The 12,539-nt window shown below is 38.2% G+C and overlaps 1 protein-coding gene across 1 annotated transcript in view; it reads left to right on the forward strand.

Annotated features, from left to right (window-relative positions):
• The window catches only part of LOC105558197 (potassium voltage-gated channel subfamily KQT member 1), a 75,890-nt gene extending 66,719 nt beyond the window's left edge, over positions 1–9,171 (forward strand). Inside the window, exons 12-14 of the mRNA XM_012005761.1 lie at positions 2,936–3,147; positions 4,563–4,685; positions 5,439–9,171. Coding sequence (XP_011861151.1) covers positions 2,936–3,147; positions 4,563–4,685; positions 5,439–5,540 — 437 coding nt within the window. The 3' untranslated portion in view covers positions 5,541–9,171. The remainder of the gene's footprint in view (positions 1–2,935; positions 3,148–4,562; positions 4,686–5,438) is intronic.
• The last annotated feature ends 3,368 nt before the right edge of the window (positions 9,172–12,539 follow it).

A 12,539-nucleotide genomic window follows, 5' to 3' on the forward strand; every position in this document is an offset into this window, starting at 1 on the left:
TAAAAATCACTGATGTTATTAATTACTTCTGGCGACTTTTAAGAATATTCTCGCTGGTTAAGATAAGACAGTTTAATAAACGAAATGTTTTATAATCCAAAAATCTATAAATTCCGTTCATCTTCGGAACAATAATTATTAAAGCTTCATTTCTTTGTTTATTCATTTATTATTATATCTTTAAATAGAACTCAAAGTTGCAAAAGTTTGAAAGCTTTTATCAGACTCTCTATATTAAGATACATATAATATTAATCGAAACGTACTGCCAGTGAGATCTACGATTTGTTCGGCAACTCTTAAAGCAACCCTCGAATCCACTGCCGACGTCGTGGTGGTCGATCGTCGAGTTATTAAACGCCCGTTTCGCGTGTACACCGAGTTAGATCGCGCCGACCGAAATCAGAGTATAGGAAGTCGAGGAACATATATCTCTCCATGCAAATTACTTCTACTTTGTATGCGGAATCGATAGCACCGAGGAATTTTCCTGTACCTCGCACGTACCCCGTATCATAATATACAGATAAAGATCGTTACGCGGCAGCTAGCGCGAACTTTGCTAGGATAGAATGTGCTTTCATTCCTCGACGAAATTTAATTTCGCGGCAATCCTATAGTTTCTCTTCATGCATCCGTTCGCGCTACTAAGGCTCGGGTTCTGGTCTTTGAAAGGAGAACCGAATGCACGTGGGTTTGACCTATGATATCGTTAGAGAAATGCTTGCAACTTGGCAACCGTGTAATCTGATCGTCATTTTCATCGTGCTTTTGCATTCGCATTCGCGTTTGTCAATCTTTATCATCTATTACCAATCACTTCTAGCTGAATGATAGCCAAGTCCGAAATTAAAACAGAGGATACTGAATATTACCTAAAGTAATACACATGTACACGAATATATGTTTTGAATGCTGAGAATGCCTTTGAATTTTTAATTTGCTGATTTAATTCAACACATATCTGGCTATTATGTTCGGGTCAGGCCGGAGTAATTTGTCTACGTTTTAATGTTGCGATGCAATCTTTTCTGATATAAATAATATAAACTTTAAGAATTCAAAACATCCACAAAGTAATTAGACACTGTATGTATGTATACACATAATCATCATCCGTCGTGCTGAAAATATTTTTTTATATTTTCATTGCACGTCGCGCACTCAAGTCCGTAAAAGAGAAGCGATGAGGGCGGCCTTTCGGCTGCTTTTCGCACCATTGACATTTCGAAGAGAGTCGGTTCTGCGGGCGCGAATGGAATGCACGGTATTCCGCACAAAAGGCCCTTTTCGTACACTCGCACGGACTCGTGAGTGCTTTTTCCACCGCGCCATTACTTCGCGCCTGTACGAATGACCCAGATTTCGCGGCGTCGAACGAATGTGCCCGCTTGTTCACGTGTACGCTCGGAACTCGTACGTAAAGACACTTGCCAGATTTTTCCCCTTCCATCTTCACTCAACCCCTTTCGCTCTCGCGGTTCACCTACTTCCGCCCGAAGCTTTCTTGTGCTCGCCGACCAGAGATCATCTCGTTTGGGTATCTTTCAACGTTTCATCGCCGACTACATCCGCTTCGATTTTGTTTAAAAAAAAATATATCATTTCACGTGTCCTGCTATGCGAACTCGGATCCTTCAGTCCCTTTTCATTCTTCCTGCTGTCATCTCCATCTTTTTCATTACGTTACTTGCTGTATTTTCGTTTTTTATTGTTTCGGTTTTTTTTACGAGTTACTGAATGTGTTTTTGTTGTTTAATAACATTTGGCGGATTGCATTTCAGTGAATTCTATTTGACTACAATTCTCGTTTAGAAACAAAAATAATAGAATTGTATTATTTAGTCTTTTATCTCAATAGAATTTCTAATAAATATACAACTATATACAAGAGCTTCCGCGTTTTGTGCCATTAATCATCGTGTGTGCACGAGTTTTCTTTTAATCACGCAACAGTATTTGCACTAAATATAATAATAAACAACTACGAATAAGGAATCGAAAGATAAAGATTTCTCAAATCCCATTCAGTTTCAAAATAAAATAAATATATCTATTTATCCGTCTATTTATCACTAGCTTTTTTTTTAGTAACGATCGAATTTCCTATCGTGAAGCTTCGTAGATGTTCCTCGCGACATTTTGCCGTTGTATGAAGCACTCTAACTTACATTTACGACAAAAGCATCTGCCAAGGAGCTAAGCGTTCTCGCAGACGTAAACACCTGAAGAATGGGCGCTCTTCTCGAGAGCATATTCCTCCGTTCTCCGGTGAAGCGCCGTGGGGTCGAGAGCCAACGAATGACTCGCGCCAAGTTGAGAGAGAAGAAAACCAATATTTTGGCCGATATAGCGTGCGATAAGCTTGTAATCCGAGATGAATATTGACGCGCAATATTTTGTTTGACACGAGTCAATTTTCCAACTCGCATAACAATTATCTTGCCCGCTACGGATTACGACGAGGATGGCTTTATCGACGTTACGTATTTTCAATGTACGCGGTTATCCTGGCAGAGACTGTTGAAACGTTAACGCCTTTAGAAGTAGCTTTGAACGTAGTGTACCTGATGTAATTTACGTTAACGGGGCTCAGCGTTGCACTTTACCGGTTATTTCTAACGATGAAAGGGAAACGAGCTGTATCAAGTTGCGTCTTGCCGCGACGTGATCGACTAGTAAAATTAAGTTAGCGAAGATCGCAACTCGAGGAGGAATCGATTTCTCTTCTAAACTGAATCAAGGGAATTTGAAACCACTATAACAAAGTAGCTCGTGCGCGCGCACACGCAATCAAAATGTTGTCAATAAGATATTGTAAACGTTAAAGCTCCCATTCCGGGGCGCATTTTCCCTGCGGTATTTTCATCTTTAATGATATTTTGCGTTTGCACATGCTAAAAATAAAAAAGAAAAGAAAGAATGAGTAATGTAGCCTTCCTCCCCGTTGCAATTTGTCAATCTGAGTTTCGCATTTTGTCGCTTTTCAGACTGACAGAGGCGCACCGGAACGCCATTCGGGCGATCAGGAAGATCAAGTACTTCGTGGCTCGCAGAAAGTTTCAACAGGCACGGAAACCGTATGACGTCCGTGACGTCATCGAGCAATACAGCCAAGGTCATCTAAATATGATGGTGCGGATTAAGGTGAGTCGATCCTGAATATATACATCTACCACTTTGAAGATTAGAAGAGAGATTTAATAGAGACAGTCGGTTATTTCAGAGAACATCGTCTCGTCCGCGAGACGAGTCGCTGTGACTCTCGACAAATCATTCCGAGTCATTTGTCGTGTGAGTTAATGGCACACGGCAGGACAAGCCTGTGTCCACCGTGTAATAAGCTGTAATTGCTCTTATTTGACAGATTATTGAGCGAATGGTCCCAGTTCCGTGTTTAATCGGCCGTGCGCGATTGTCAACGATTAGTCCGACACGCAATATCGAAGGGTATGTCGCGCGAAATCCGTGTTGGTTCGTGGGACAATGTTAACCGTCCGTACACGGCGCGAAACAACCGTCTGTTAATCGGGGAATGGTCGTTGCGGCTCACAGCTACACTTGTCCGACGACAAAGATCGATCTCACGTATCACACGGGTTCATTAATACTTTAACACGTGAATTTCGGCGCTCTTTATGTGAAAAAACGTATATTTTATATGTACACTAATTGTAAGAGGGAGGCTGCAATCTCAAAAGGCAAGAAGCTACTTGTCTTTTTAAAATAAAATAGAATAAATTAAAAATATCACCTTTGCCCGTTGAAAATAAATTTTCATGGATATTTTCTTTCTAACTTTCGTATGCAATATAATATAAAACAAAAAAATTGTCATTTTCGGTTCAATATGTCATAATATTGATAATATTTCATATATTTAATACGATATATTCAGCATTTAATATTAAATTGTATTCAATAATATTTGTCGCCGATATTATTAATTTACGTGTGAACAATAGGTCGATGTCTATCGTTGGATGATTACTATGGAAAGAATGACGACGTTAAAAAGCTGGCAAAGACAAAACGTCAATCACGGTAAACTCACTTCTGTGAGCACACTGTCTTTTGTTTGCCGAAGAAGCTTCGGTACTTTGCGACGAGCGAATATAGGGTTCTATTATATGTATATCGAGGAGATCGATAACATCCTCGAGCTCGGTATTTCGTAGCGAGTCTTGATGACAAAATTTCGTACTTGCTCGCTTAAGCGCAACGAGGGCTCATTTGCGCAACCCTTAATTATAGCGCCGCGTTAATTCTAATCTCGAAATTTCGCCTCTTATGTGTAATTTTGCCATGTGTAGTGCATATTGTAAGACTGCGATAATTTCGCGAATTTGCTTCGTTATTTTAACCAGATGATTGCATCAGATTGCAGAAACGACCAGAAAACGGGAGGCTGAGAGGCGAAGGTGTAAAACAATATTAATTAACAATATGAAATATTAACGGCGAATAATGATTTCTCTTTTCACGTCTGCGCCGCTCGTCGACCATCGCGTTTTTCGGGGTAGATTTACGGGCGGTTGATTGCATGTTCGATTTGTCCGCAGGAGTTGCAGAGGAGATTGGATCAGACCCTGGGTAAACCGGGGAGCTACCTGGCGGGAATCGACCGGGCTGGCAACGTGAAACCCATGACGATTGGCGCGCGTTTATACCGAGTGGAGCAGCAGGTGCGTCTTTCATTTTAATTACCGTAATGTTTCTTTTATGAATATCTAACTGTCCCAATTCCGTGTAGCTTAGCGTGTGTGTGTGTGTGTGAGAGAATCTATTTGTGGGCTGAATTTGCGGGAGTGATGCATAATTGAATAACCTACTTTTAAATCCATATTTCTCAAAAATTATATTTATGAATTTATTATGAGCTTTCCACAACTTTCAGTATGAAAAAAAAACATACAAATAATGCAGTTAAGAAAAATGTAAACAAAATTGTAGCTCTTTTGATAGTCGATACGAATTTGATTACGTAAATTGCGGGAATATTATGTCGTACGTTTTCATAATTTTTAAGAAATTTGAAATTAAAAGTGTAAAAAAGGAAAAACTTGTTTTTACGTAATTTTGCTTTATTTCCAAATTATTATTATTCAAATTTTCAATCTTTAAAAGAAATTTATTGTGAAAAATCAAATTAATAAGATTTTCACGATTAAATATTAAATTTATTACATGTCTGAAAAAGATTTTGATTTCTATAAGCCGTTTTAAAGACAATTTATTGAACGTTTGGTGCTGCTGTTTAATATTCATTAATCTTTCATTTAAATCTGAAGAAAAATACCTTGGAAATGAGGGAATTTTCTCAAAGAATTTTTTCCCTATTATTTTCGAGTAAGCACGTGACGTAAATCGAAGCGCTAACTTTTCCCTCGACGAGAATTTATGGTCGAGTGCATCGATACGAATTTTTTTGCTTTCAGCTGTCGGTGATGGACAAGAAGTTGGATCAGTTGGTATATGTGTTAAATGCGGTAGCGCAGAAACAGCAGATACCTCTGCGTAGCATAGAGGACGATGTGTAACAGAGAGCCCCCGGCGAACTCGTGCAATCTGTTTTACAATCATCCGCGGTTCCACGGATTCTGCCTCGCGTTACTATAACCACGGTAACGCCAAATATGTTCAGCGAGGGCTCCTAACATGGGAGATGGCACCCGCCCGATTGTGCTGTCCCGAGCATGTCCGGAAAGTACAAATATCATAGCGAATGCTGTTCGACTCCATTCTCGAGAGATTGCGATCGGAAGACGAAACCGAAGAGACCGCTATTAGTATTGGCAATTTTGGCGACCCTTACAACTATTGTACATTGTAGTCACAGAGGTCCATTCTTACTTCCTCGATCTTATAACTCGATGGAATTACAATCGTCGCCATCACTGCCAACGCTATCGCGTGTCTCATTAACGGAAGAACGATATCTCCGCGAAAGGAATACGTTGTTGACTCGAGGCTGAGAGGAGTCCTCGAGTGTAAACGCAAACGACGAAGTCAAACGCACAGGATGGATAATCGAATCAATGATAATCGAATCAGGCGTAGAGCCAGGGCATAGAACCACCACCGTAGATCGCGGTTGCTGTATACGCGAAGTGATATATTTCGTCGCACAGAGGCGAAAATATCGCCGAGATCGATCTTGTCGTCAGGAAGAAAGAAAGGATCATCGACTCTGTTCCATCTTTTCAGCTCGCCGAAATGGATAAATGCCAATGGGAACATCACTCGGGCCAACTAGAAGTAATAAGGAGGAACAATAAGCAACACTGAACTTCCTAGAGCAGATTTTAATTAAACTGTCATAGACTGTCGATCGTTCTGCCGGTCGGCTGATCGTTCGTGAAGGGGCGGAACCGCTTATCGGTCCCAATGCGATTCCAACGGTTCTGCAGGGTTTACAATTTCAAATTGTGGTTCCGTTTTGTTTTCGACTCTCGACACGGAGGTCTCGCAAAAGTAGAACCAGTTCAGGACTGTCGCTCGCGGAGTGTTTCCAGTTTCGATTTCGCGAGCGCGCGCTCTCTCGATTTATTTCTATCCCGACTTTAATTCTTCGGCCTAGCACAAATATAGATACTCGGAGATAAGCCCGCTTCAAGCCCACGTATACGATTTCTCCATCGTCTTTTCTTTTTCTTTTTTACGGCATTGCCCGATCGCACTTGCCTGCAGCGCTTGTTCCTAAAGAGCAATACGTCTACGTAGAATTTAGATACCGCGTGCTGCTCCGTGAATTCGCGATATGCAATATGTACGTATCCATAATATTAGTCTTCGATACACGCGTGAGAACGTTTTAACGAATTATAAGGATACGCCTCGAGAACGGAGATAGGGCGAAAGGGAAAAGTGTATATATCGTGTGGAGGCGTGTCACTCTCTTGTGCATATAAATACAATTTATATTTTATACGTACATTATTTATGGAACATTTTAAGATCGGAGACGTGGCACCACGATCTTGAACCCCGCGCGTGACTCACCGCGTTACAAAGCTCTCTTACTTATTGTTAGGATCAAAGCCACGAACCGCGACGCGGCACGGAACTCTCAGACGAGCAATCTAACAATTTTTTCTTAAATTAGATTGATCGAACCGACACAAGGGATAGTTGCAGTTCTTATGATTTCTCGACTGCCAAAACTAGATCTAAACGAGACGAGCAATACAATGTTAATAAGTTCAGATAGACGGATTCGCGTCGCCTCGCGACTTGCGGTTTTGTCGTCGATCGATTAACGGCCAGTCTTTCGCGGGCGGGAGAGCGTTCTTTGCCAGGTGGACCTATCGCACTTAATATATCTATCACCTCTTATATATATATTATATATATTATTATGTACATATATACAGTTGAGGATAGATTTAGCAACTTTCTTAAACCGAGCGGCTTCTAAGAGTATTTTTAATCACACAGAGAGAGACATATTATATGTATACATATACATTATATATACATTATATACATACATATATAATATAAATGAATATATATATATATACATAGGTGTAGGGTCCAAAATTATACACATTTTACAAGACTTTCTCGTGAACCAAAACACCACGCTTTACTGCTGCAATGGACGCGGTGCTTGATTCGAGTCGATCAATTCGTTGCATCAGCGGGATATACATATATATTTCGCCGGTCGAGCACACTTGATATTATGTGCACTGTGTCTACTTCGTTTTACGCGTGTAAACATTACAAAACTTGTCTCTACACTTATTTTTATACCGTAATATTTTTGTATCGTACCAGTTTCCTTCGTATTTTTTCATGCTGGATGTACATATATGTGGTATTACATACGCGTAGTATTGTACAAAATAATTTTTCATTTATGTTTAATGCTCAATTGTTCTTGAATCAAGCACAATCTCCATCGATTATAATAAAATGGTAGTCAAGTATCGATAACTTTGAGGAAGCGGAATTTAACAAATTAGCCTGTCCTCGAGGAGGACAGGTACGTTTTAAATAATGTGCTGTTATCAAACTTTGCCCGTTTGCTACCAAACGCGTTGCTGACTTTTAATTTTCGACAAGTATATAATGAATACTCAAGAAACCCTCCAATTTTGATAATACTAATCGAATAATGTATCGAATACTCAGCAGACTTTTGACAATTTTACACGGTCCTACGTGTATCTCGATCAATTTTTTTAAATCGAATCTCGCGATGCTTGGCCATCAGTTTATTGTAAGTGTGTATCTCATCGAAATATGTGAAGAAAGTGCACTGGAAAAAGTAAGCAAAATACTCTATAAAACACGCTTTAGCCTATACGTGCGTACGAGCACACTCTACGGTGCCTCTCACTTAATTTACTCCACTTTAACACAATCGAGTATATAATAAAACTTACGATAATGTATAGATCATAAATGATTATATATATATACATAGATAACGGCAATGCGACTACATGTTATAGCTCTTGCGATACGTGATGGCGCGGCGTGACGAAGAATTTTTCATTTATCTGACAATTGTAAAATATGTTCATATTTTCAATTTCGTCTTGTTCGACTCTCGCAAAACTGCGAACTTGTCAAGTTTACCTGTTCGAGTGGTTTAAACAGATAATGGAAAATTCATTGTACAGCGCGCGCGTAAAGAGACCTGAGCATCGGTGAGAAAGAGCACGTGCACGATGAACGAAATTTAGGTATTATACAATCATGAGTAGGTAGAAGTGGTTATCATTCTAGAAGTAGAGACAATCAATAAACGTCATCAACGTGGCGTTATATGAAAATCAAATTTCCTTTCTACCATTTCGCGATCTACCGAATGGCATTCTCGATGTAAACGATTTAGTCAACGAAGTACATAAAATAAGTTGATGAATTCCATTTATAAATACGTAGAGATCGAAGATATTCAATGACCTCTCTAAGCACATTGTTATTTCGTTATATGTGTAAATTATCATTCCGATGTTATTGTTCGTACAACTGGAGAAAAGGTGATGTATAAATCGAAAATGTAGAAAAACATTTTTCTATAAAATTTTATTGTTCTACATTTCGGATTTATTTCTCTATGCGGAACGACCTCTCTTTCCCAGTTGTCGCTGGGCAATAACTCTCTAATTACTTTGTACGAAATATATTTTTTTGTGGAAGGAGCTCAAATATATATTATATTAATTAAGAATTTTATTTTTTATTCTATAAACTGCGGGGAAGAGTGTTGGATTTTTTATTTATATGTATAAAAGTTCTAATTGAAACTGTTGCAATCTTAAAAAATTTCTGCGATTTGTTTCAATATAATTGAATCATGATGGATCGAAAACATTAATTATAATTTTCTTTGAAAATCGTGATAATTAATTGTTGCAAAATAATTAAAAAGAGATATATAATTGTAGATACGAATAAATTTCTAGTATTATATATATATATATATATATATATATATATATATATCACAGAATACTCTTATAAAGGATCTCAAAATGCAAGTAGTGTTCGTGAATCGGCCGAAAAAAATATGTAATATAATTTTTATCATTAAACGTATGTATACATTATACATAATAAACACGCAAACCGTGTACTCACGCGATCGGGTTAGTAGAGTTAGTAGAGTATATACATACTTAGTAATAGTAAGGCGACAAACTAGACTTATTGCATACAAATGATAAGTCGTCTTTTCCTACAATAAATTTAATTAAACGCGAATATATCAACATTAAACTAGTAATAACGTAGAAAGTTATATGATCGAATCGAACAAGAAGTTCGCTACTCTCTCGCGGCTTAAAATGTGATAACACGCAATCTACTCTAGCGGAAAGTTAGAAAACCGTGTCCGAGGGATCGCCTCTCTCTCTCTCTCTCTCTCTCTTTCTGCCTGTCGTAAAAAACTTCAGATACCTCCGCTCTAGTTTAGACTGACACGTCGATATATTCTCTTATCGCCGACGTCCAACAGACTAGTCTAATTCAGTCGACACATCTCGCGCTAATGATATTAAAAGCAGCACCGCTAATTCCTGTAAATCTCGTCTAGTCCTCTAAACGATCACGGGTGGATCTGAACGATCGACGAATCTTTTCTAAACGCGCGCGTTTTCGTGGATCATGTGCCTATATACTACGTAGTATGCGCTAGGGTAAATATGAATTTAGAAGGTACATCAAACCTCTCCGTTATCGCTCTCTCGTCTTTAACGGAACGTCCTCACGGAATCTTTCTCCTTCGAGTCACGCTGGACATTTATGTATATATTCTTCTACGTGTAAAATATCTATCCTAAGACCTCGCGAACAATTACAGGAAATCTGCTAATGTATAAAGCAAGGAACTTGGCACACGTTTGAATCTGCACTATTTTGGCAAGCTCCTTAATGAAGATCGTGATTAAATGGGCGAAGAGTAAAATAGCGACGTCGTTTTTCAGCTTAGCAATTAATATAACGTATCCGAAGAAAAGCACGCGGGGAATAATTTTGATTCTATGCGTAAATTATTAAAGAATGACGTTTTACACGTAGACGCCCAGCCTGCCGATGCTAGTTGGTATAAATGTGTAAAAAGTGGGACCGTACATCTAAAATTCGTTTCTGCCTTCTAGTTGTCTATTGTAAAACAATTTTCTATGCTCCATCTATTCGAGTCCGGCCGCAATCACGCCGATATTAGACGTAAGAGAAATGAAGAATCCGTAGAGCGCGACCGTGCTTTTGACAATTAGGATTTACAATCTCGTGTATACTCGTCGTGTATATATATATATATATATATATATATATGTATACACATAGAACCTAGCGATTTAAGGGGAGAAACTAGCGAAGGGATAAATTGTACATGCGCTCGAATGCTGGACATGTGTGACGCGTTGTTGTCGGAGAGCACTTGCCGCAATCTTTATCCGGAATCAAAGTTTTATTTTACTTTCCTGTGATTCAAAGACGTAATAACATACAGATAGACAAACGATAGCGTTCTAATTCATTATCAGTTATTGTAAGATACCGTTATTGGCTATTATTAAGCTATAATTTATTTTAAGATCCTATTTATATAGATAAGATATAAAATCTATTCCTCCTGCGCACGGAGGATTTTAAGAGAGATCCTATTTAGATAAGGTCTATTCCTCCCGCACATATGCTGACGTTCTCAAGAATACAGCATATGATGACATTACATCGAGTGATTTGTGTGCGACGCGTTTCTTTAGTGCGAACGGCAATCCTAGGTCACACTGAAAATTGTCTCAAAGTTTCGCAACGAAATAACGAGAACGTGTTACCCACTCACTTTTGTATGCGTCTTATACACACTCTTCGCACAGAGACGATCGAATTTTCAAATTTACCTACAGCATTAACGACTTGCCCGACAAATAAATTCAATAGGTGAAACTGACGTTCGTGATTTGCGCCGGAATTGATCCTATAGATTCTCAATCTCTACAAATGGAGAAAAATTTGCTACTGAAATTACAATAATCCTTCAACGGGTGCATTCTGCTATTACAGCAAAACTGTCGCTATTTTGGAAGCAAAATCATTTTTAGATACCCACCAAAAATTATCTTTAACAAATAAAATTTTAATATTCATACATTTACTATCCGATAACTGACAAAATTTATTACAACGTAAAATGTACCGCGTAAGCTTTTTACAACGCGAACTTTATCCTCCGGTATTTACGTAGTTCCTTAATGTGGCATCCATAATGGATCTCTTCTTTACGATAGATTAATTTAAATAATTAAGAACGAAAAATTATATCGTTCATTTGAACTTTATTCAAAATAACGCAGCATTGTAGATATGATATCGTGGCATATATAAAAATAGTTGTAAAAAGGAAGCGAAGAAAGACGATTACACATATTATATATAATCGAGAATTTAAATGATAAATGATTAGGATTATAATGTTACCTTCTTTTTCATTGGGAATTTAAAGGTCGGAAACTAATTGGAACTTGATAGCAAGTTTCCACTTTGCGCTTATAAAAATTTCGCGAAGTACGGGCAAATCCAGAACGACAGCAATTCTTCACACAACAAACAAATCTTTCAATCTGAGAAATGAAAGAGAAATGGATATACAGAGTCTCTAACGAACTATTCGACGTGTTACATGTAATATCGATTATTAATTTTACGATTAACTGTTGTTAAGTACAATTGTAATAATCACAAGGAACAGTTTTGCAAAGATTAAGTAATGTAATTGTAATGCAATCAAATAAATTTATTCTTGCGTATCTTGTTTTTTATTAGATGCCATATTTTCTCAAAGTTGTCGACTAACAAGCAAACGTACGCTGCTAATTTGTTCGTGCCTGTTTCTGCCTTTCATATTTCGGGGGGAAGCAAAGATACGTATTTTTCTAGAGAAAATATATTGTTGTTTATTGTGGACAGCGTTCGCGATTGGATTTGCGATCGTACTTCGTATTGCGAAGAATAATATTCTGCGATCTGTTTAACTAACTAATAATACTCTCGTAACGTTAATGCTGACGCGAGAT

The sequence above is a fragment of the Vollenhovia emeryi genome, unplaced genomic scaffold (assembly GCF_000949405.1).
Source record: "Vollenhovia emeryi isolate VEMERY1.0 unplaced genomic scaffold, V.emery_V1.0 DF939367.1, whole genome shotgun sequence".
Taxonomy (NCBI): Eukaryota; Metazoa; Arthropoda; class Insecta; order Hymenoptera; family Formicidae; genus Vollenhovia; species Vollenhovia emeryi.